The 24,679-nt window shown below is 32.8% G+C and overlaps 3 protein-coding genes and 1 long non-coding RNA gene across 4 annotated transcripts; 2 read left to right on the forward strand and 2 right to left on the reverse strand.

Moving 5' to 3' along the window:
* Positions 1-4,343: 4,343 nt before the first annotated feature.
* Positions 4,344-8,226, reverse strand: LOC140174925 (uncharacterized). The gene is made up of 3 exons (XR_011865069.1): positions 7,900-8,226; positions 7,696-7,818; positions 4,344-4,646 (listed from the first exon to the last, which is right to left on the reverse strand). It is a non-coding gene; the product is annotated as an uncharacterized lncRNA (long non-coding RNA).
* A 3,772-nt stretch (positions 8,227-11,998) lies between these two features.
* Positions 11,999-14,917, reverse strand: LOC112709696 (beta-glucuronosyltransferase GlcAT14C). Its single transcript, XM_025761599.3, has 4 exons — positions 13,928-14,917; positions 13,621-13,696; positions 13,111-13,226; positions 11,999-12,607 (listed from the first exon to the last, which is right to left on the reverse strand). The coding sequence occupies exons 1-4, from the start codon at positions 14,475-14,477 to the stop codon at positions 12,072-12,074; spliced, it is 1,278 nt and encodes a 425-aa protein (XP_025617384.1). The 5' UTR covers positions 14,478-14,917; the 3' UTR covers positions 11,999-12,071.
* Positions 14,918-16,450: 1,533 nt separating this feature from the next.
* LOC112709698 (uncharacterized) lies at positions 16,451-20,845 on the forward strand. The gene is made up of 10 exons (XM_025761601.2): positions 16,451-16,719; positions 16,792-17,083; positions 17,806-18,012; positions 18,156-18,258; positions 18,836-18,915; positions 19,001-19,078; positions 19,360-19,451; positions 19,769-19,880; positions 20,123-20,251; positions 20,462-20,845. The coding sequence occupies exons 1-10, from the start codon at positions 16,466-16,468 to the stop codon at positions 20,576-20,578; spliced, it is 1,464 nt and encodes a 487-aa protein (XP_025617386.1). The 5' UTR covers positions 16,451-16,465; the 3' UTR covers positions 20,579-20,845.
* A 780-nt stretch (positions 20,846-21,625) lies between these two features.
* Positions 21,626-24,618, forward strand: LOC112709697 (F-box/kelch-repeat protein At1g51550). Its single transcript, XM_025761600.3, has 2 exons — positions 21,626-22,682; positions 23,431-24,618. Exons 1-2 carry the CDS (start codon positions 22,064-22,066, stop codon positions 24,411-24,413), a joined length of 1,602 nt encoding a protein of 533 aa, XP_025617385.1. The 5' UTR covers positions 21,626-22,063; the 3' UTR covers positions 24,414-24,618.
* The last annotated feature ends 61 nt before the right edge of the window (positions 24,619-24,679 follow it).

Here is a 24,679-nt window from a genome sequence, read left to right on the forward strand (position 1 = left end):
TTTTTTGCACATATATCGTTGAAAGAAAAAATATACACTTGAAAAAAAATTTCAATGTAAGGATAATTTCGATATTTACCGCAGTTTGAACATGTGAAATAATATTTGACGGTGTGAAAATAAAAATAGTATTAAAAGAAATATATAATCAAAATATATTTTTAGAATAAAAAATATTTTTAATATAGAGATAAAATTAATATTTTAATTAAATATTAATATTTAAAATTTAATATTGTATTATAGATATTCATAAAATATATATTGATTAAAATATTAACACGTATATAATATATATTTTGTGTGTTATTAGAATGATGATACGTATCTAATACATATTTTATATATTATGTTAATTTTTTATTTACAAAATTTATTTATTTATAATTACATCAAATAATATCATTTTCAATTAAAAAAACACCAATATATTTTTTGTATAAAAAAAATTTAGTCCTTTTGAGAATGAAAAAATACAAATAAAAAGGAAAAGGTTCGAGAGAGACGAGGTTTATAGAATGAGAACAAAAGGCACGAGAAAGAGAAAGTAGCATGTGAGAATTAAGTAAGAGAGATCAACCCCTTATATCACATCATCACCATAATTTCAATCAATTCGTTTTCTTATCCTATTTTTTTTATACACAACCTAAATTTGATCCACCTCTCCAATTATTTTTTCTTAATCTTAGTCATCTACGCTACAAGGAAGAATGAGCCTCACAAGTAGCAAGGATTTTGCATAATTAAATATATTAATATAGTAAAATGATAATTGTAAACTTACTTCATATACGTGTCTCATTTTCATGTTTGTAATTTAACGTTAACCACGTGTCCACGTTTTATGTTTATATAAATACAGAAAAAAAATAAATAAGGAGGTTCACATTTTTTTTAGTGTCAAGAGAAAAAGAGAGTTGACTAATGATGGTTTGAATATAAAATTTAAATAAAAAAAAGTAATTATTGTCGATCTAAAATTTCTTAAAATTAATTATTAAAAAATTATTTCTAATACAAATATATAATTAAAATAGGGTGAGATGTGTGTCTATTATTTTGCTTAGATAATTAAAATAGAATTATATAGTAATGACCGAACATGTGGAAAAGAAGCATTAAGAGATATTTTGCAATTTGCATGCAAGTTAGCAATAGAATAAGCCAAGTGGTGGTTTAATTTGTGTTCATATTCCATTTCAATTCTATGGTGTTCAATTTTGCATCTCAATTTCCATGCCTAGCTCACCACCACATATTACTAGCCACAGATAAAACAAATGGAAATAAAAATAACGACCCTTCAAAAAAAAAAAGTGTGACATACATAAGGTTATTTAATTTAAAATATGTGAGCTTATGTGGATATTAATACAAGTTCATTCCTTTATATAATAAACACCATATTCATTCATTCTCATTGTTAACCCATTCATCTCTCACCGACTTTCTCTGCAATTTCTTTCTTTCTTGTCTTTTTGATTTCTCTGACGAAGATGAAGGAGAGGCTTTGTGAGCTCTGTAAGGAAAAAGCTTCTCTCTACTGCGCCTCTGACTCCGCCTTCCTCTGCTGGAAATGCGACGCCACCGTTCATAATGCCAACTTCCTCGTCGCTCGCCACCGCCGCCGCCTCCTCTGTTTCAACTGCAATTCCTTCGCCGGAGTCCACATCTCCGGCGCCTCATCTCGCCGCACCGACGCCACCTGCCGATCCTGCTCCCCGACGGAGATTCATTCCTCCGACGAGGAGGAGGAGGAGGAAGATGACAATTCCCTCTCTTCTTCACCTCCTTCTTCCTCGTCCTCCTCCTCTGCATGTGTTTCCAGCTCAGAGCCACGCGCCGGGAACAAGATCAGAACAAAACACTTGCCGGAAAAGAGGATCAGAACGGTAACCTCTTCCGGTTCGGCGGTTACGACGGACGACGATGATTTTTCAACGGCGAAGCAAAAGCGGCAGAGGAATAACAAGAAGAAGAATAGTAATGGCGGTGGATCTGGTTCAGATGAGGTGAGAACGGCGTCGGCGAAGGAGTATTCAGTGTTCGCGAAATGGAGCGAGGAATTAGGGTTGGGAATAAACGAGGGGAAACGCGTGTCGTGCGTGGCGTGCAGAGCGTTGAGAGTATGGGTGAGAAAATGGAAGGGAGTTGGTATTCCGTATAAGGTGGGTGCTGCGACGTCGTTTTGGTTGGGTTTGAGATTTTGTGGGATGACGTTTGAGAATCTGCGGAGATTGGAAGAGATCTCAGGTGTGCCAGCTAAGCTCATTCTCCAAGCATATGCCATGCTCTCACGTGTCTTCTTCTTCTCCCAACAACAACAAACCACTTCTACTCCCTTCTTCCATTTGCAAGAAGGCTCTGATGAGTCTTAGAATTATGGAATATATTCTATTCTATATTCTTCAAGCTCAATTGTTGTTGTTGTTTACTCATTATTGGAGGAGAAGAAGAAGAAGGAGAACAACATTTTAGTCTTAGCAAGGAAATAGATTTGATTTCAGCACCTTAGTTTAGTTTATTGGTGATGGTGATGTAAAACAATGCACAAAAAAAACAATCATCCTCTTGATGTAGTTTGTTTAGTCTAGAGAAAACAGAAAATGTATACGGAAGAATTTCAAATGTTTCTATTTTCTAAGATTTTATTTTTACCAAAAGATAGGAAGGTTCGAATTGGTAACTTTAATAGGTTATCTGGGTTATAAAAAATATATATAATATATATTAACTAAAATTAACTATTAAAATACTGGTATTTTAAAAGGTGAAAATTCAGGCGACCTGAAGTTGATATCTGAGAGCGTTAGATAAAAATTTAGTTAAAATAGTCGAATCATCTAACAGTTCTCAGATATCAATTTATGTGAAGTGGACAGATATCAATTTCATGTGAAGTGGACTGCAAATGAGTTTTCACCATTTTAAAAACATTTAAAAAAAATTATACGCTGTTTGGATTGCTGCCAATGCCATGGTGGTTGATTAATCTATTTTACCCAACGTGTAACAATTGGATCCACAATTTCATGGGTTCGATCAATACTTAATTGATATTTAGAGTTGTATTTAATTCGATAGATTATTAATATGTAATAATATTATATGCATGATTTTACAATATTTTTTTATGTAATTTGTATCAATTGTAACATGCATATTGATCAAGTTTTATTGATGCATGTTTATGAATGTTTATGAAATGAAAGAAATTGAGAGAGATGGTAGCGAAAGTGGGGTAATAATTCAAATAAATGATAAGGACAACATAATGTCTGGGAAATTCTGCTTCATTTGAAATGTTGGCGTTTAAAGATAAAAAGAATCATTGGAGGCATGGTGGTGGATCTAATCATATGCTATTATTCATCACTGTGTCGTCTATTTAAACCATATATTTTTATCAGGCTTTAAATAAATCCAATCGTTGCGAACCAGTGATAATGTTGCTTCTGCCTGCACGTCTCTCAATTCCAATTTAAAAAACCAAACAAAGAAAATGAGGCATCGGTAGGTGCTACTTCATATCCAAGGAACCAACAATATCTCAACTCCACAAAACAAACTTTATATCTTTGTTTTTGCTGAGCTACATTTCAGAATTATGTCAGATTATTTGTGCAGAGTATTTTACAAACAAGAATGTCAAATGGTTAGTAGAATTTATTTTTTTAGCGAGTAGTTTGTTAGTAATGTTTAAAAGTATAGACTAAAAATATATTGTTAGATTAAAAGAATTAGACTAAAAATATATTGTTAGATTGTTAGATTAATTTTCTTTTTTACAAAACTATATTAAAATTAGGAGTATAGGAAATTAATTTTTAAATAGTTAATATTAGTTAATTTTTTATTGTAAATAATTTATTTAACTTTTATTTTTGTTGAGGATTTAAGATTTTAGATTAGAATTTAAATTTTAAATAAAATTTAAAATATAGATTTTAAATAAAATTTAAAATAAAAAAGCTGATATTGATTAAAAAAATATTTCTCTATTTAAACTCTTAACACCATGGACATATCCAATTTAAATTACAAAAAAATTATTTATATACTAAAATTAGTTATTATATATTTTTATACAAATATATGTAAAGTCTAATTTGTAACACCCTAATATTCAAATCCTTATGCTCGAGTCATAAGTCAATGATATTACGGTGGTACGACTTTCAGGTGGATTTTTAATATATAAACATAGGTAATTTCGAAAGGAGTATTAATCGAGAAGCCTGAAAAGAGTAGAAATAAAATCGCGAAGACGTATCACTCACGTTTCGACAACGAAAAGATAAAACGTGAAGCCGAAAGCGATATATGGACAAGGCATAAAGGAGATTAAGAGATAGATAACATATAGATATATATAACATAAGTAAATAGCCACTAGTCGCGACCCGCGAAGTTTAGGCCGGCTAGGGTACAGTATGAAAGTAACTGACAACAGTACATCCTAATCTCTCCCAAAGGAAACATAAGAGCCTCTATAGGCAAGTTCCAAAATAGTTCAACACATAATATAATCTTTTCAAAGTAAAGGTGGAGAGATTCTAAGGAAAACACAAAGTAGAGAAAATAAATATCTTCGCCGTCTCTCAGACGAACCGCAGCTCACTTCTGAGCACCTGAACCTGTATCTGAAAAACAAGAGATATATACGGAATGAGAACCCCGGGCCCATGGGTTCCCAGTACGGTAAAAGTGCCAAATAAATACAATGCACTGCAATAAAAACTCACTAAGCATCCTAAACTCCTTTTCACCAAGTATCCAGCCTAGATTCTCACTAATCCATAAATAGGCATCTGACGTAAGGGGATACTAAATCTAGTTCATGTTACACATGTTTCCCAACTCGCTGATTCTTCCACGAATCAGACTCAGAATCATAAGCAAAACCATCGCCAGTTGTTCTGCCTCAGCAACTCTATATCAATACATCATACCCTCACCTGGAGCTAGTGAAATCACATCACTGCGTCTACCCAGGGGGCTCAAATTATCTCATTCAAAAATCATCATCATCATGCAATTGCATCATCAATTCATCTCATCAAGAACAGCCCTCAACATACACCGACACCAACATGTGGATCTCTCAGTTGTACAAACACAAGCAATACAGACAAGTAATACAAAAATAAGGTACAAGTAGAACAAGTAGCACATAATCAGGTAACATAGCATATATAATGTAGAAATCCAAAACAAATAGGCAAACCCAAACAATTCAAACATATGCAAATGATGAATGCCTGCCCTATGGCTGATGATATCATCTGTCGGTTATATAGCCAACCCGACATGTCCTGGTAGCTAACCATGGACAGAAACACCCCTCGCGGAGCAAGTGAGTTTGAGCTACAACCCCATTGCTACTACCCGCTCAACCCAGAGCCAGTGGAATAACCACTACTGCGGCTACTACCCAGGCGGGTGTTTAACAGCTCAACTTGGAGCGAGTGGATTCACCACTACTGCCGCTACTACCCAGGCGTCACAATCTCTGACCTGGAGCAAGTGGGACGAACCACAACCCTTGCTACTGCCCAGGTATCTTAAGCATTAACCCGGAGCAAGCGGGACGAACCACAACCCTTGCTACTACCCAGGTATCTTAAGCATATATTCAATCAATCTCAATTCACATTATCAATCCTCATTGTTATCAAATCTCAAACATTAACCTGGAGCAAGTGGGACGAACCCCAACCCTTACTACTACCCAGGTATCAGAGTTACATTCATTCAAAACTCCATAATTAACTCATTTATCATAAACATCCTTTTCCATCTCGTACCCGGAGCAAGTGGACAACGCCACTGCCTACTACCCGGGGTTACACATCACATTTCAACATTTCCATTATTATCCATTTAACACATTCATTCATTAATCATATATGCATTTATACTCAGCCATAATCAATAATGGCTTTGCCGTGACCCGGCAATAACTCAGCCATCCGGCTCATGGTTCAATCCAGAACCAGCCATTTATCAATAAATATAGCCCTTCGGCTCATGGCATACACGGTACTTCTACCGTCATCCTCCATATCTCATATAATCATCGTTGATCACCATTGATCATAACTTTTCCCCTTGCTTCACTCGCAAGTTACCACATCCCCTAGCTCCTTTCTCATTGCTAGGCATATCATAATGATCTAATACATGAGGGGTGAGATCGGAGGCTTAGAAGTATGAGATTTAGCTTTTAAAACTCAAAAATCAACTTTGGATGAAAACAGGGCCACGCGTACGCGTACTCCACGCGCACGCGTGGATGGCCACAAAGCTCATCGACGCGTATGCGTCATACACGCGGACGCGCGGATTGAAACACAGCCAGACGACGCGTAAGCGTCAGCCACGCGTACGCGTGGGTGCATTTGCGCCCCAGGCACAAAACTGGCACAACTCTGGCACAACTCTCGGGAAAATGGCTGGGCATTGGGTGCAGCGCATCGACGCGCACGCGCACACCACGCGCGCGCGTGGATGGTGCCTTTTTGAAGAACGACGCGTACGCGCCAAGTGCGCCTACGCGTGGAGGGTCATTCTGCTAAAAATTTTCTAAGTTAAGAGCTGCAGAATTCACAGATTCAACCCCCAATCTTCCGACGAACATAACTTCCTCATTTTAAATCGTTTTTCACCCGTTCTTCGAACGGCAGGGACACCCCGGATCCAATTTCATTTCTAAACAGATTTGGTACAAAACAGAGATCCGTAGTCCAAGTTATGTCCCGTCAAAGTATGCCCAAAAACCATATTTTTCATACAAAACCACAAGGTGCCCTTTTCAAAACAAGCTATTTTCAACCCTTTTTAAAATCAACCAAAACATGCTAGTTTCAACCCTTTTCGAAATCAATCAAAATATACCAAAATCAACATCAAGCCTCCTCAACTCATACATTAACACTTTACCACGATGCACAAAACCGCCATATAACCATTTTTACCCATCTCAAACAAATGGCTAATTTACAAACACATTAACATGTCATACATCTTTCCTCATCCCAATTTCCAACAATACTATTTCCAATCAATCATCATTACACATAATCAATATTATACTCACTGTCACATAGTTTCACCCACAAATCAACCTTAATCATTTCTCAAGCATATACCACAACATACATATCTCTTATGCATCATCATACCATCAAGGCATCAATAATCATGATCACATATACGACCACATAACATACCTCAACCAAAACCAAACATACCTCATCTATACAATTTCACCCAGAATTACCAATTTCCACACTTCATCTCCTCAAACCTCATTATTCAATAACCAACCCAATCATTCATATATTCATTATCTAAAATCCATCCAATCACTTGTGTCATCATACAATGCACACCTCAACTTACCTTCCTTACCTCTTACCGGCCTCCGGCCCAAAATTTACGGCCTCTGGCCCAATTTCACAATTTAAATGCATAAACTACAAATCAATACTCATTACCCAATACATCAAATTTTCAATACACCAAACATACAAGGCCACACAATTCTCAATCCAATCATTAATTTCACATTACATACCAACTATGTATATTAGCACCAACCATTTACACAATCCAAACTTAATCCTAGGGGCATCTAGCCTAGGAATTCTCATCACACCACACGGTACTTAAATGAAACTTAAACCGTACCTCTTGTAGCCAAACCAATTGAGCCTCTTCTTTAGAAGTCTCCACCAACCTTAGTCCCAAGCCTCACTAAAGTTCCTCAAGCAACACCAATATCCCAATTGTGCATCAAGATCATCAAAGGCACTAACATAACCAATATCACATACATACATCAACCTAGGGCTCATAAAAATGACAAATTACAAGGGTTTGAGCACTTCTTACCTCAGCCCATATGAAGTAGGGATAGAACCCACTTAGAATCCATGTTGGAGTATCCATAAACACCCAAAATCACAAGATTTCAACACTAACTTCCCAAAAACGTGTAACAGTGGAGAATTTCGAAAACTGGGCAGAGATGAATGGAATACTCACCACAAAACTTAGATAGAATTGTAGAGGATGAGAAGAGCGACGCGTGGCCGCTAACGGCTCGTCAATCGGAGCTCCGTAGCTCAAGTTATGGTGGTTTGAAGATCAAAGAGAGTTAGGTTTTCTCTCTTCTCTTCTCTCTTCTTAATTCAGCGCCCCAACCCTTCTTTTTAGGGTAAAATGAGCTGAAATGCTCATAACTAATGTTTATATATGTTGGGTCTTAGGCCCACTTAGGCCCGGTTCACTTATTTTTGTCCGTTGGCCCAATTTTGGGCCAAAACCTTTAAGATTAGCGCTCCAAATCGCACTTTAAATATTTCTACCTCCCCTAATCATAATTCCTCATTTCTTAATCTTATTTACTCATAATCAATTTTCTCAGCTGCAGTACCAGACAAGTCTCAGCCGGTACTGTCGGTCAAAATTCCACTGCGCGCTTTTACGCAGAAAACTATGTCTTCCGACTCGGAAAACTTCACTGAATCCAAATATCATATTTAAATCATCAAATTCTAATTGCCAAATATTCTAACCATATTCGCTACTACTTAACTCACTATTTAATTAATTTCGGTTAGACCGGGTATTACATAATTAATTTATTATTAATATATATTTTATATTTTAATATATATTTTATATTAATAACTAATTTAAATAGTTAATTTTACTGTAAACGTAACATTAGTTGTTTAAGTTAATAGACTAATAGTAATGCATTTTGTAAGATGTGATATTGTGATCATGATGCTAATCTCTTGTTTTCACAATGAAAGTAAACATAACAAATAAAAAGGTGTGGTGGAATGTACCTTTGGGGTACGGTGTTATTGGTTAAATATATACTTTAACTTCCTTTTTAAATTGTATTTGAAGTTTTTTAACCTACACATTGATCTTTCAATAGTTGTTTTTTTTCATAGTTATAACTTAGCGACTAAATCTCTAAAATGTCCCTCGTATTTATAGTTTTTATTATTTTAATTCTTTACATTTAAAATTATCTATATTAATCTTCGAGATTTAGCTTTGAGTACCATTCTAGTCTATGAATTCTTTCTAATACAAAATCAACGAATTAAGTACCGAATTATTTCGTTTAGGCACTTAAGCAAAGAAAAAACAAAAAAATGGAAAAAAAGTTTATATATATAATGTATAAATTATTATATTTCCCTTTTTATTCTACAAACCATATTGTTTTTACCTTATTTAAGAATTAAAATAAAAAAATTATTTAGCTATCTATCTAATGTGACAAGTCAAAACTAATTCAATATTATATATATTCATTGATTCAACGTTGAAAAGAATCAAAAAATCAATATGGTGACTGAAATTAGATTTCGAAAATCATTATAATAAATTCTAAATTTAAAAGATTAAAATAATAAAAATCGTAAATTTCAAAGACTACTATAAAAATTTAGTCTAACTTAGCTGATAACTAACTACTTTTGTTTAATTAGGCGGAACCAATTAATTAATTTAATTCGTTACCGTAGCATAACCTTCCTATATAGTAGGTGGCTGGAATAAACCATTTTAAGACCACAACAACTACAAAAGTACCACGTATATGGTTCCACAGTGATTTTGGTCCCAACTTCTAACTCAATTTCTACCCAGTAATAAATAATAATACACTACAACTAACAACCTGAATAAAAATATGAGGTTAAATTAAATACACAACTATATAAATAATAATATCAAGATGAGACACTATTGTTGGTTATTCATAAACATGTAACACAAATAATAGAGGGCATAGATGTGAGGTCTAAATGTGATTCTAAAAAGTGCTCCCATTGTGGTTGCGGTTTAAAGCTATTATTTATTTGAAAGAAGAGAGAGAGAGACAGAGAACGAGATATGTGGGTTTTGATGAGTACGTAGATTCTTCTTGTCCCAAAATGGGATTATTATTCATTATGTTTAAACCACATGTTTCATTTGGATTTGAATTTTAAACCATATAGCTTAAATAGTTTAGTTGTCATGGCTCATTCTTAACCATAATTTGGAATCTCCTTAAAATATTCATCAACCCATGGCTATAAACTTTTCAAACTTATTTTAAAGCGATTGTACTGGATGCATGGTTATTGTATACTTTAATTAATAAAGATAGATATTTTTAATAAACTTAATATCTATATATCCCTATGTAAGTTGCAACCACATCATTGAGTTATATAAGGTCCAAAATCTTTAGTAAGGATTAAAGGGTTAATTATATTACAAGATTACCTTTAACTGATCAACGAACAGCCGTCTATATATATAATTTTTTTTAATTTTCTCTTTTGAATGAGAAAAAATATTGAAAGTTTGAAACCAACTTTTTATCAATTATCAAATCGATCATCATTTTTTGTTTTCTTTAAATTTCTTTTTTTTCCTCTTTAATCTTTACTAATTTTCTACTTTATTAACTGAAAAGGTTATTGGATCTATAACAAAACCATTAAAATAATTAATTTTTTTGGTCAATTATTTTAAATAACAATAATGTTATGTATATATAAAAAATTAGTCACCATAATAAAAATACATATTTGAAAAATTTTATAATTTTTTTTATTATCCTATTGTAAACAAAATTTATTATTCTACTATGATAAATTTGATTATGTTGTAGCTAATTATTTAATTAAAAATGTGTGAATTAATATATATATATATATATATATATATATATATATATATATATAAATATATACAAATACATAATGTCTTATTTAACGATTGATTTTTAGTATGCACGTAATTTTTTTATTTTACATAATTAACTAACCGTGTATGCCTGATAATAGTACCAATGATATATTTCAAATAGACTTAAGCTTGAATTGTAGACGCTACATGTTCAATGAGTGTTGATTTTTATTTAAACAAAGAAAAATAGAGATAGATAATGAGAATATTAAATAATGTGAATAATTGATATGTTAGATATTCAATTCAATAATTATGCAGATGATTATATTCATTATTTTTAATTGAATTATTATTTTTTTATTTGATTTATTCATATACCGTAATACTTAAAAATGATTGAATATTTAATTTACTAAGTATATAAATAATTATGTTAATATTAAAATTTAAAAAATAATTTAAAAATAGAATATTTTTTATTTTATTAAATTAATTTTATAATTTATTATTTACAAAAGTCATTGTTTACTTAGTAAAATCGTTTAAACAAACAAATAATATAAATAGTAAGAGGTTGTTTGAATTATACAATCTTATAAGCATACGAGGTTGACAGCTTCAATTGTAATCGTCATGATATGATTATAACACGAATGCATGTTGAGTTTTGGATGCATTTTGGCCTTTTCGTTTTTTTCTTGCTATTTAAACTATAATTTATTACCGAAAATCTCGCTTTTTATTCACTCATTTTTCCTTTTTTTAAGGTCAGATATCCTTTGACCGATATTTCTTTTTATTAGTCACTACTCATCTTTTTTTTTGTTATTGTTCTTTTTTTTGGTGATTGAGGGGGCCTAAGCCCAAGAGAGGAACAAAAAAAATTTAGTCAGCCCAAATTACATTATTTTGGTCAAAGACCTAACAAATAACAATACCAGTGAGGCTTTGGATTGGTCGAGTAGTCAATTCACTCGTCCGCTTAAGCAAGTGTCAGGAGCATAGTAGTTAGAATCTCGATTTAACTCTTAAAATCTTTGAATATTATAATTTTAATTGAGTTTATCAATTTTACGAAATTTATACTAAGTCTGACGATTTTACGATTTAAATCTTATTAAGATTTTACGTTTTACATTCTTAATTTACTTTTTCAATTTCACGTAAAATCTCGATTTTCTCTACCTTGGTCGGGAGTTCGAATCCCGCTTTATGCATGCAGCAACCTATTGGCCAGCGGCAGACCCTTAATCTAAGACCTATAAAGCCTAAAAAAGCATAGTGAAAAATTAATCTCAATAGTTAACATAATATGATGGAAAAATCAAACATTTTAATTTGCAACATAAAATTTGTCACCCCATTTTGTGGAATTGGCAAGATCTAGTTCTAAATACCCCATTATTCACAATTTCATCTAACATAGTCTTAAGCTTAATGCCATAAGAACTTGGCTTTACACTATCAATGTTGCCATATATTGAACACACTAAATCTGCCTCATCATCTTCTATGCTTGAAGAACACCACTCACCCTGAGCCAATCCATTAGATGAACGATTAAGAATCAAATCATCAATTTTATCAAGAACAAGATCACCTTCACCAAATGGTCTTGCAAAAGCAGCATCACCATTTTCCAGCATTGTGTCATAGTGTGACAAATCAAGCAATTGGGACTCAGTTGGATCAGTGTCCCAAAGACTGTACCTTAGATTAATGTCCAATGTTGTGTTTTGGAACTCTGGTGAGTTGCACAACACAGTGTGGAAGTAAGATTCAAGAGGGTATGCCACATTGCTGAAGAACATTAGTAGTTTTCTTGGTAAGTTGTCCCAACCTTGGATGCAATATTCCATAAATGCTCTTGTAAGAATCACCCATGGTGAACCTAAAAATATTGAAAATATTTAGTAACAAAAAAAATTTAAACAAAAAAGTCAGAATTTATCTTATTGAGTATTTATTAATTTTAGTAATAATTGATGAATTTTAAATAAAATAAGTTAATCTAAATTTATCTATATTTTTAACATTTATATAATCAATTTATAAAAAAATATTTATAATCAAATCTCTATACTATACAAGAGTTTTCCAACTAAGGTTTAAAAATTTTTTATAATCTAAATTTTTATACTAAACAAATGTTTGCAAAAAAAATATATAATTTATTTTTTAATATAAGGACTTAATTACAAAATATTTAAATTAGAACCTTTTTTTTTTTTTACTTAAAATGTACTTATACTGTAAAAAAACTTGATTACCAAAAGTGTTCAAATTAAATATTTTCATACAACATAGTTATAGGAAATTAATTGCAAAGTCTAGAATTATAATAAGAATTTGATTAAAAACAATAATGCTTATAAGCTTAGAATTATGACTGACCTAGGAATATGTTAAAGGCATCTGGGGTTTCTCTGGACTCAACAGCAAAGAAGAGTGGACTGCTCTTTTCATAATGTAAACTTGGATCTACCACTATTTGATTCATGTTTCGTTGCCTGCATCATCATATCATGAATATTTTATTGAGACTTAAGAGAGTAAAAAAATTGAAATTAATATATTACACAAATTAAATTCAGTAAAAAAAAAGAAGAAGAAAGAATAAGATGTTAACATGTATCTATTTGACAGTCAGAAGAACAGTAATTAGAGAGATAAAAAAAAAATAGACAAAATTTGTCTTATTTAATATTTATTAATTGCTGTAGTAATTAATGAATGCTAAATAAAACAAATTTTGGCTGATTTTAGCTAAATTTTTTTATTATCAAACATTTCCATCAGACAAATTATGATAACATTACTAGATTATTTTATCATAGCTAAGTGATAAGATGTGCATAATTAAGGAAATAATATAATCTAAATCTTAATTTGGTGATGACATACTCATTTCGAAGTGTCCTGTTAGTGTAGTGAATGAAATTGAGATATGTTGGCATGAATGTGAAAGCATGAAGGATATCTGCACCAAAAATTGATCACTAGTTAAGAAATACTATGTTGGTGAAAAGAAGATCATCACAAGCATGCAAATTGCATATTACAAGTTTACAACTAATCATGGTAGATTCTTAGATTCTTTGTCTTCTGTATATCAAAAGATAAATGCTCGTGCTTGTTTAGGTGTCATTAAATTGTTAAAAAAATATATTTTTTATCGAACACTTGTAAATAAAACTTAGTGAATACGTACCATCCTGAGTCGCTATAGGATAATCCGAAGCGCTCAAGGTTATGAACCAATCCCAATGTTGGTTCATTCTAAGAAGAATAGCAGCAGCATGAAGAGGAGCAGAAAGTGAAGAAGATCCCATCCTATTAATGGCATAACTACTCCCAATAACATCAACATTCCCAAATGCCTCAAAAACTCTATGGGATTTAACTGAGAGAGCCAAATCAATTCTCTCAGACTCAGTGGATTCATCATCAAGCTGAACAAGATACTGGTTTCTTGGATGGTATATAGCCTTCAAAAGCCTCAAAATCTTCTTGTTTTCTCCTTTTGTGCCAATGATCCAATATGCAAAACTTGGAGGGTACCCTTCACCCTTTCTTACAACTCTTTTAGGACTACTGAATTGTTGTAACTTATTTGTGACTTTGGAATAGGAAGATCCATTTGGAATTTGAAGATTCAATCTTGAGAATATTGCTCCAAACAAGAGCAAACAAACACCAAAGGCTAGAAGGCATAATAGCCTATAATCCATTCCCCTGCATGGAAATTTTGGATTCCTCATTGAAATGGGATTTGAGAAAAGATTCAAACTTCAATCTTCAAAGGCTTGAATTCAGATCGGTTCGGCCGTGATCAACCAGTTCATCTCTTCTAAAAGCAGGATCAGAACATGGTGTGAAAAGGGTATCTACAATATGAACCTGTGACTTTAGAGACTCACCCTTTGTCCAGAAGATGGTGCTGCAATAAAAATAAGCTGTCCTTGATCTGAATTATGAGATATAGAGATTGAAGATGATAATATAGTAAATTAGGGAAAGACATCTATAATGATAACTAGTTGATCAATAATTCATCCTAAAGCAAAAGGAGTAAGGTGAAAAATCAGTGTAGAAGGTGTGAATGTGATTGATATAGGGAGAAAAAAAAAAGGTTGGAGATGTTGAAACTTGTTAACTTGCACCTAACATTTGGAAACTTGAAATGGAAGATAATAAAAGCAGGGTAGGGTACTCTTCTTTTAATTAAAAAAGAAGCATTAATTTGTTCATTGAATGGACTAGATTTATTTATTTTTTCTTTTTTGGTTACAAAGATATTTATAAGTTACCTGTTTGCATGATCACATTTTTTTTTTCATGATGGAATGTTAGTCTTCTAATCATGAAAAGCAAATAGGTGTTTTCCTTTGAACACTAGAACTATAAAGGATTATGAGTAATATATGGATATTGATGGCATTATTCTTTTGGAAGATTCATGAAGAAAATGTTAACACTTTATGGTCTCTGCATAATTCTAAACTTCATTTTTTCAATTATTTTCTTGAACAATATGAATAACGGACCCTAAAATTAGCCTAATTCAAGTAAAATATATTACATTCTAAATTACTCAGCTAAATCTATCATCCGCACACCCAATAAATTAAAAATCCGATATATTCATTGTTCACATTATTTAATATTTTCATTAGCTACCTATACTTTACTTTTTTTGAAATAACATTGCCAATGATATTCCATAATTCATTCAATAAAAATTAGTCATCAATGTATATATTATTTCACATAATTTTTTTACTAAATAATTCATAAAAAAAGTAAGCGAATAATCAAATTTGTTTATAAGATATCAAATATATATTTTTATAGACATTAATTTATTAATAATTAATTTTTTATGTACACATAATATAATTATTTAATTATTATTAATATACTACTGATTATGTATAGAAAGACCTATCAAATGACTATTAAAATTAAGTATTTTTAGTAAAAAAAATAATTAATTTTGGTTTAAATATAAAATAAATATAAAAAATATTAATCATTTAACATTTGTGATATGATTTTTGATTACTATGTTGGCTTATATGAAGTTTGGTTGATGCATCAAAATAATTCTCCCTTCTTCAATCTAAGATGATAAATTTAATCTCAAAATCAAATAAAGATCTTTTAAAACTTATAGATATTTTATTACCAAATTTTATTTTCCTAAAAATTTTTTCTATAATATTTTCAAATTAGGAATTTAGTTCATAAGATTCATGTACCAACTAAAAGGGAAAAAAAATTATAGGATTCATTTATATTTTTTCAGGTTTCTAGACACAATATTTTATTCCTATCCATTTAAAACATATTGTATATATCTTTGTCAATCTTAAAAATTACTTTTAATTAGTGTCTATAAATATATATTATTTTGATTTGATTTAGTTTTAATTCCTACAGATTTTTTCTTTAGTTATTAAATTTGACTCGCTATTATATCTTAATTATTTACTTATGATAACAAAAATTAAAAATTAAAAATTTTTATATTCTTAAGAAGAAAATAAATACTTTAAAATAATTAAAATTCAAAACCACGATGAATCAAAAGAGGGAAATAGAGATAAACATAACACACAAAAAATGATAAAATAAAAAATGATCTATATATTGTGATCCCTTTTTTCTTCTCTTTGATTTGTTTCTTATTTTAAGCTTAATAAATAATAATTAATAATTAATTAATTAATCAATTAATTGAAATTGAATGGAATCTGATTCTTCATCCTCATCCAGGGGCCACGGCGGAACAAAGCAGTCTCCACCATCCCAATTCTCATTCCTCTCTCTTTCTCTCTCTCTCTCTCTGCAACATTTGATTCTGTATTCTATATTCCATCATTCTAATCCATTCTTCTCTGCACTCAAAAACCCTTTTTTTTTTTGCTCTTCACATCGTTCTAATGAACACTCATTAAACCCTTCAAAAACCTCTTTTTGTATCTTCTGCCAATCCAAAAGGTAAAGTTGAACTCTTTTTGATAAGAATCGTGGTTCATTTCAGTTCAGTTTAGATTTTTTCGGGTTTTTCAGTTCCATGGAAGCACTATTGTGGAGCTGCGGTTTCATCCCCAAAACCCAAACGAAGCTCAACTTATCTCCACACTCTTATTCACTTCCCCGCACTCATTCTTGTTCAATAACCAATCCACCACCTCAATTCCTCAAAATCAAATTCACCAATCACTCACAGTTTCAGCTTCTTCGTCTCTGTGCTCTCCCCAGTGATCTTCCCACCGAACCCAATGAAGAAGAAGCACTAAACAACAACAACAACAACATTGGCTTTCTTTCAAACGAAACGGTGCCGTTTTCTGACCCTCAGGTAATCTTTTCTCATATTCTAACATTCAATGTTATGAAGTTATGATTTTTTTCAATGTGCAAATCTATTCTATATAGTTTTCTGGTGTTGCATAATGCATACTCAAGTACTACATAGTTTCTTAGTGGTTAACACTATTATCAGTTTGTCACTGTATTTAATCATGTCATAAGAAAATTAGGCCAGTCTTTTTGTTCTATGGTTTATTGTCGATTTCCTAATTCAAAATTTTGTCTTTTGTGTCCGAAGATTTGGAGTAAAGCACCACATAGGTTGATTTCCCAATCGTGTTGTTTGAAAAATTCAAACATTATTGGTTTCGCGAAACTGGTGCTTTGTCTGAATTTTTGGCTCATACTGCTGCTCAAAATTGCCCTGCACATTCATCAAGTAAATGAAGTAATGCATAGTGTTACCATTGCTCTGGCTGATGTATGATCTCATGTATTTGCCTATATGTTAGTGTTAGTGTGTTGAGTTTGAATTGTTATGTCGTGCATCCAAATATGACTGTGTGTCGGTGAATCAATGTAGTGCTAAGCTTATCAATTTTAAGGGTGGTTTTGCTGAATTTTATGTATTCCTACATTCAAGTCTTGTTAGGTTGTGATGTGTTATTGTGTGTGAATGTGTTTTATTCTACTTCACTGTTCATGTGAAGTTGAATGAATAGTGTTTTATCATCGACATTAGACTCAGTTGGGTGGCCTTTTGTTCTGAAGGAAAATTTAAGCGATTCCTATAGTATCAACAAAGATAAGGATGAGCCATTACATTCAGACATGCAATGGACAACTATGACTCCAGGATCTGGTGGGGGTTCCAGGGCCGGACTTTTCAGGACACCAATTTCTGGTGGTGTGCAGAGTGCAACCTCAGCTCACGGTCTACCTAGACCGGCCTTAGCAGTACGCAATTTGATGGAGCAGGTAAGGAGGTACTAATGTTGCTGGGGTAGCTTATATGCTATATTTTATTGTTGTATATTCTACTTAGAGCTGAATTTTAGAATCAGTTTTATTCACAGTTTCTCTTTATACTTTTCAATTACCTTTTCCTTCTGTGATTCAAGGCCAGATTTGCTCATTTGTGCACTGTAATGTCACGAATGCACCACCGACGAGAAGGATATCCATTTGGTTCCTTGGTTGACTTTGCACCAGATTCAATGGGCCGTAAGTCAACAGTTTTCTACATTAGTTATTTGACACTCATGAATATTTTTTCGCATGTCGATTACAATGCTTGGTTGTTTATGACGGTACAAATAAGGTTGATGGTGGATTAAGGTTTGGAGTTCTACTGCAAGGGAACATGTTTGTTAAGAGAGTTAAATAATTGTAAACTGGGCATGTGATATAAATGGTTCCAATATATTTTTTATCCTCTCTTGGAGAAGATTGGGCGTAGCTTAGGCCTTGTGGTGAGTGAGTTCAATGTTCCTGCTTTAGTTGGAGCATGAAATGCATAAGACTCCAATCTAGTTGATGGTTGTCTGTAGTACTTCATAAGCATGTTTAAAATATGATGAAATAAATTAAAAATTCATAGTCTAACTCAAGATTCTTTCCCTTATCAATGATTTCTCCTTTGCATAAGCTAAATAGAATGTTTCATTTCTTAAGTTTGTCTTGTGGTGATCTTTGCCATATCTTGTAGGTATATATCAGAATGAATATTTGGACTATTATGGTTTACTTGTTTGTTCATAATGTTTATCTATATAACGTGCTTTATATTCTGGTTTTGCAGACCCAATATTTTCTTTTTCACCTCTTGCAATTCACACAAGGAATTTGTTAGCTGACCCAAGATGCACGCTTGTAGTTCAGGTTTGCAATTTAATATTTCCCAAAATTTTATATTTCTGATTCCTGTTTTTCTCCATCTGAGTTTTATTGACACTTAATTTTATAGATACCTGGATGGAGTGGCTTGTCCAATGCAAGGGTGACCATCTTTGGGGATATTTATCCACTTCCAGAAGATCAACAGGTTATTTACTGATTAATTTGATTTTGTGGAGAAGAAATTGTTGAGCTTATTGCAGATTTTTCATTTTTTACATAACTGGGTCCAAGCCCGGAGAAAAGAGGAGGAATGTGTTAGGCCCCCAACAGCCAAATGTAAAATTCTGTTGAATCAGAATGACATAGAGAAGAAAATGTGAACATTTTTTAATGAAAAGGCAAAAGAAAAAATTGTACTAGTAAATATGGTTATAGCTAACTTCAATTTGAGGATTATTTGCTCATGGTCTTTCTTTGCACCAATAGGAATGGGCTCATAAGCAGTACATTGCGAAACATCAACAGGGGCCTTCTCAACAATGGGGCAACTTCTACTATTTTAGGATGCAGAGTATAAGGTTTGCTGCTATCTGATTATACTTCTTTATCAAATTGATACAGTTGCAGCCATTGCTGAGTGTATAGAACAAAATCTCTGCGCATATATTTTTCAAGGCATTCTACGTGACTTTGCTTTTATATATTTTGACAAGATTTTTTTGTTTTGTTTGTGTTTTTGGGTTGAATTATAAATCATTCTTATTTTGGATGTCTGGTGAAAGATGTCTTTTTGTTGTTACCTTTGAAAGCTTCCAATATATATATATAGCACTTGCATACAATAACATAAATGTGGAATTGGGAATTGATTTAATTGGTTCCTCGTCAACGGCAGTGACATATATTTCATTGGAGGCTTTGGTACTGTTGCTTGGGTGGATGTAAAGGAATATGAGACCCTTCAACCCGATAAGATTGCAGTTGATGGTGGTGAACAGAATCTAAAGGTAAACTTTTCTGAGACCTTACTTATGGAATAAAGGGATATATAAAATCTCATTTTGAAAACATTTTTGATGTTCTTCGAAATAGTTTGTCTATTTTGCCCCACTATAACAACTTTACGGACATCGATATCTTGTCGTGAATCATCATTTCCAAAAAATTTAAAGTGTTAGACAAATATACACATATAGTTAACCGTTACATCTTCTCATTGGTTGAATTGGTTTGGTTTTTGAAACAATAGGAACTCAATGCCATCTTCTCAAAGCCCCTAAAGAAGCTTCTATCCAATGATGAGACCGAGGTAGATGATGCCGCACTCATATCTATAGACAGCAAAGGGACTGATATAAGGGTCCGTCAAGGTGCCCAGGTAAGCTTCTTCGACACAACGGTTAGATTAGTTTTCTAAGGCCCTATTTGGTTTCCATATTCATTTTGTGTTTTCTGTTCTTAGAACTTTACGAAGAAATTAGTGAAAACAAGAAACCGAATTTGATTGTTTTCGCTTTTTCTTTTACAATTCTTTACCATTAGTATTTGTAGCTGCTGCTCTCTAATCTTTCAATCTCCTTCTATTCAGTTCAACATTCAAAGGATATCATTTGATGAAGGACAGAGTGTAGAAACCTTAGAAGAAGCCAAAGAAGCTCTCCGGAAATTGATACACAGAGGAAAAGTGTACAATTTGCAGAAATGAAAAGAAGAAAGAAAAACATGAAGATGCCTAACATTATCCTCTCCTCTTTCCCAGACAAGATTTGGAACTCTTAAGAGTTTTCTAATCTTTGACTTTTTTGGACTTGTTAATTTCATGCCCCGGAAATTGTATTATAATATTATCTGCAAAAAGAAAAAAACTGCATGGATTGTGGGTTATAATGCCATTGTCAAACTAGAAATAACATAATCATCTCAGAACTTTAGAAATAATAATAATAATATGCTATTTATTTCTTTTTTATTATTACTAAGATGTTACATATCCTTTGGTTTGTTATTTTATGAAGAATATTGTGTTTTATTTTCTTCTAGAAGTTGATCATCTCATGTTTATCTGAGTTACAGATTCTGCCAAATTTCGTTTTAAGGTTTCTTAAATTAAAAGATTTGAAAAAGTAATATGAACATTATTGGTCGAGACATGAGCGTCAATTGTCAAAATAGAATCTTATCTCAAAATAGACATATCAAAGCCCTTTTATTTAGTTAAAATTTAATTCAAAGACGCTACATATTATTTTTGTAGTTTAATGTCCAAATTTCCAATTATCAATGTTGTGTTCTCTGCATACCATGTCACCATGTCATCATCTAATGACTTGAAACTTCCAACCAAAATTTTCTTGAATGTTTTTATGACCGAAACAACTTAATTTGTAATAGTAGTTGGCATCATTGAAAACGTTAATATTTATTTTATAATTATTTTCCCTTTTAGATTTCTAACAAGATTCAAATAGATATAATAGAATAGAGAGTATAAAACTATAAATAGAAGAAATGTGCATTAAATCCTATTGATGGATAGCTTCTAACTAAGTTCTACTCTCAGGTTGCAACAATACTAGAGACTACATAGTAAAGTTGACATGAACCAATCCTATTCATAAAATTGACAATTACACTATGATCTCTTAAGTGTGTTCTATATCTTTTTTTTTTCTTTCTTTCTATCTAAGTAATTCTGTTTGGGTGTTAAAGATGAATTGTATTATATATGTTGTCTTAGTCCAAATAACGTGACATGGCAAATAGGCAGAAAATGGTAGAAAACACAAGCTAAAGCTTGTTGAAACAAGGGGCTCTAGTCTCATCATTTCACAAAAGCAGACAAAGAAAATGGGCACCACACTTATCTGTCCACAATATCAATCTCTTTCCTTTCCCATCCTTTTTTACCATTTCTCTTCTCTTCCCCTCAACACATAATAACTCATGTCACATTATTACTATTATTATTCTTATCCAATACAAACAAACAAAAAACACATATTTTCACAACTTATCATATGAAAAAAGCTGTTACTTGTATACATTGTGTGTGTGGATTTAGATTTACTGTGAAATCATCAATTTTACCATTTTGTGTGTTTTTGTACATCTTTTTTTTTCTTTCTGAACTCACTTGTAACTTTAATTAATTAGCTTCAGTCAAATTAGCTGAATTCTTGGTAATATAAGCATGGGAAATGGAATTTTAAGCCAAGTACTTCAAACTAACCCTGCCTTAATTTTTTGTCTCTCTGGCTTCTTCCCAACACAAGCCAAACTAACATGCTTGTTTGTTGCAAAGAGTCATAACCATAGATCCATACAACAAAGTAAGAGAGCTTCTATTACCATGGAAGAAGCCAGTGCTAGTGGAAACCATAGTTATAGTGGATCACCAATAACCAACATAGCACAGGACCACCTCTTAACTATTCTTCTCCTCCTCCCCATAGATGCAATTTTCTCACTTTCCATGACCTGTAAGAGGCTCAGAGCTATAACTTCCTCTGATACCCTTTGGAAATATCTTTGCAAAAGGGACTTAGGTTCTTCATGTGTTGATGCACTCATCAATTCTAATTCTTCTTCTTCTTCTTCCTCTTCCATTCACAACAATAACCATCATAACAACCACCATCAGTTTTCATGGATGAGGCTCTACAAGCAAGTCTACAAGATGGATTCTGTTACTTGCCATAGATTTTCTGAGCCACAACATGGTCAATTGGATTTTCCAAGTGCTAGAGCCTCTCACTCTCTCAACTTTGTATCCAATTGTTTAGTTTTGTTTGGTGGTGGATGTGAAGGAGGTTAGTATTTCTGTAATTCTATTCTTATTCATATGGTCCAAATTCAATGTTCTTTTTCTTGGTTCTTATACATATTATATGCATGTTGATAAAAAACATTGACATGGCTTCTTGTTTCCCACAAATGATTATTAGTAATAAGACTAAGTATCATATCATATTTGTGTTTTTTGGTTGTTCCCTTATATTCTGAGACAGAGAGACAAGTCCTTTCCCCACAAGAAAGGGAAAGTGAGTAGAATAGGAAAATATTGAAAGGAATTTGGAATCACATGGCCTTACTATTATGCCATATGTAGAAGGGACATGATAGCTGCTTAGGTCATTGAGTAATCAAGATTATATGAAAGAATGAAGTGAATTCCTACTTGTTTTAATGCCATGCTTGACTTGATTATCAGAAACTCATAGTATATATTCCACTATTATATTAGATTGTGATTAGCAAGCATGTCAAGTCAACTAATCTAGGAGACTTTCAACTTGAACTTAACAAAGAGCTCATGAAGCTTAAACTGCCCCACTTAACTCATTTGCTATGTCTGACTTCTCTTGAGGATAATCAGATATATAGGACAAATGAGAAAATCACTTCTCACTATGTCATGATCGGTTTAGGATATGGTTTTTGCATACTCACAATCATGCTGAGTTTCTGTATAACAGAAAGTTTCTATATCTGCAGAAATTTAACTAACTTCTAACTTTTTGGTATCTGTGTTGTCTGCTTTGCTATATTGGTTTTTAGGACGACATCTTGATGACACATGGGTGGCATATATTGGTAACGATTTCCGGAGTATGCTGAGATGGCAAGCAGTGAATTCAACAAGTCCAAGTGGGAGATTTGGTCATACATGTGTGGAAATGGGTGATTTCCTTGTTCTCTTTGGAGGAATCAACGACCGTGGCAACCGGCAAAATGATACATGGATGGGGCAAGTTACATACAATGAGAACCATAGTGTTGCATTCTCATGGAAGATGCTTGATGTTGGAGCAGTTGCTCCACCACCAAGAGGGGCTCATGCTGCTTGTAGCATAGATGACAAGAGAATGCTAATCCATGGTGGAATCGGCCTTCATGGCCTCCGGTTGGGTGACACATGGGTCTTGGAGTTCTCAGATAGCCGCTGCTTTGGCACATGGCATCAGATTGTAGCTCAACCATCGCCTGCACCTCGATCTGGCCACACACTGACTTGCATTGGACAAAGTAGGACAATTCTGTTTGGTGGCAGAGGCCTAGGCTATGAGGTTCTTGGTGATGTATGGATGTTGGATACATGCCAAGGATATCTAAAGTGGGTTCCAATACTATATGATCTGCAGGGCATACCACATAGTGTTTCGCTTCCACGAGTCGGACACACAGCTACCATGGTTTTGGGGGGTAGGTTGCTAATCTATGGAGGAGAAGACTCATACAGACACAGAAAAAATGATTTCTGGGTTTTGGATGTAAGTGCTATTCCTTGCACAAGTATGCAGCATTCTACAATGAGCTCATCTAAGAGAGTTAAAGACAAAAATATGTGGAAAAGGTGGAAGTCAAGCGGGTATGAACCCTTGTGTAGATCATTTCACCGTGCTTGCGTCGATCATTCAGGGCGTTTTCTGTATGTGTTCGGTGGAATGGTGGATGGTTTTCTTCAGCCTGCTGAACCCTCTGGACTCAGGTTTGATAGAGAACTCTTTCTTGTGGAGCTTGTGCTTCAACTTAGAGACTAGGGATGCAATGTGTATATGGTGTAATCTTATGTGCAGTAGTATCTACCAGTTACATGCCATAAGCTTATGACACTGCTGGTGTTATTGTATCAGAGATTGTAAATAACAGCTCCGTTGCTCAGCCAGTGTCAAAAGTATTCTGTGAATTGTAACTACTAATTAAGGAAGTAATGGTGTGAATAAAGATTAGAAGAACTTAAAAAGATGTATGATGATTAACTTTATTTCAATTGTAAATTACATTGATTTATAAGAGCATGCACTAA

The sequence above is a fragment of the Arachis hypogaea genome, chromosome 9, assembly GCF_003086295.3.
Source record: "Arachis hypogaea cultivar Tifrunner chromosome 9, arahy.Tifrunner.gnm2.J5K5, whole genome shotgun sequence".
NCBI lineage: Eukaryota > Viridiplantae > Streptophyta > Magnoliopsida > Fabales > Fabaceae > Arachis > Arachis hypogaea.

Bases quoted from the DNA above. Each gene is read 5' to 3' on its own strand.
- LOC112709696 (XM_025761599.3), bottom strand. From the start codon at position 14,477: ATGAGGAATCCAAAATTTCCATGCAGGGGAATGGATTATAGGCTATTA. The intron at 13,697-13,927 runs GTACGTATTCAC...TTTTTGGTGCAG, and splicing joins TCCTATAGCGACTCAGGATG to ATATCCTTCATGCTTTCACA. The intron at 12,608-13,110 runs GTCAGTCATAAT...CAATATTTTTAG, and splicing joins TGCCTTTAACATATTCCTAG to GTTCACCATGGGTGATTCTT.
- LOC112709698 (XM_025761601.2), top strand. From the start codon at position 16,466: ATGGAATCTGATTCTTCATCCTCATCCAGGGGCCACGGCGGAACAAAG. The intron at 16,720-16,791 runs GTAAAGTTGAAC...CGGGTTTTTCAG, and splicing joins ATCTTCTGCCAATCCAAAAG to TTCCATGGAAGCACTATTGT. The intron at 19,079-19,359 runs GTTATTTACTGA...TTGCACCAATAG, and splicing joins CACTTCCAGAAGATCAACAG to GAATGGGCTCATAAGCAGTA.
- LOC112709697 (XM_025761600.3), top strand. From the start codon at position 22,064: ATGGGAAATGGAATTTTAAGCCAAGTACTTCAAACTAACCCTGCCTTA. The intron at 22,683-23,430 runs GTTAGTATTTCT...ATTGGTTTTTAG, and splicing joins TGGTGGTGGATGTGAAGGAG to GACGACATCTTGATGACACA.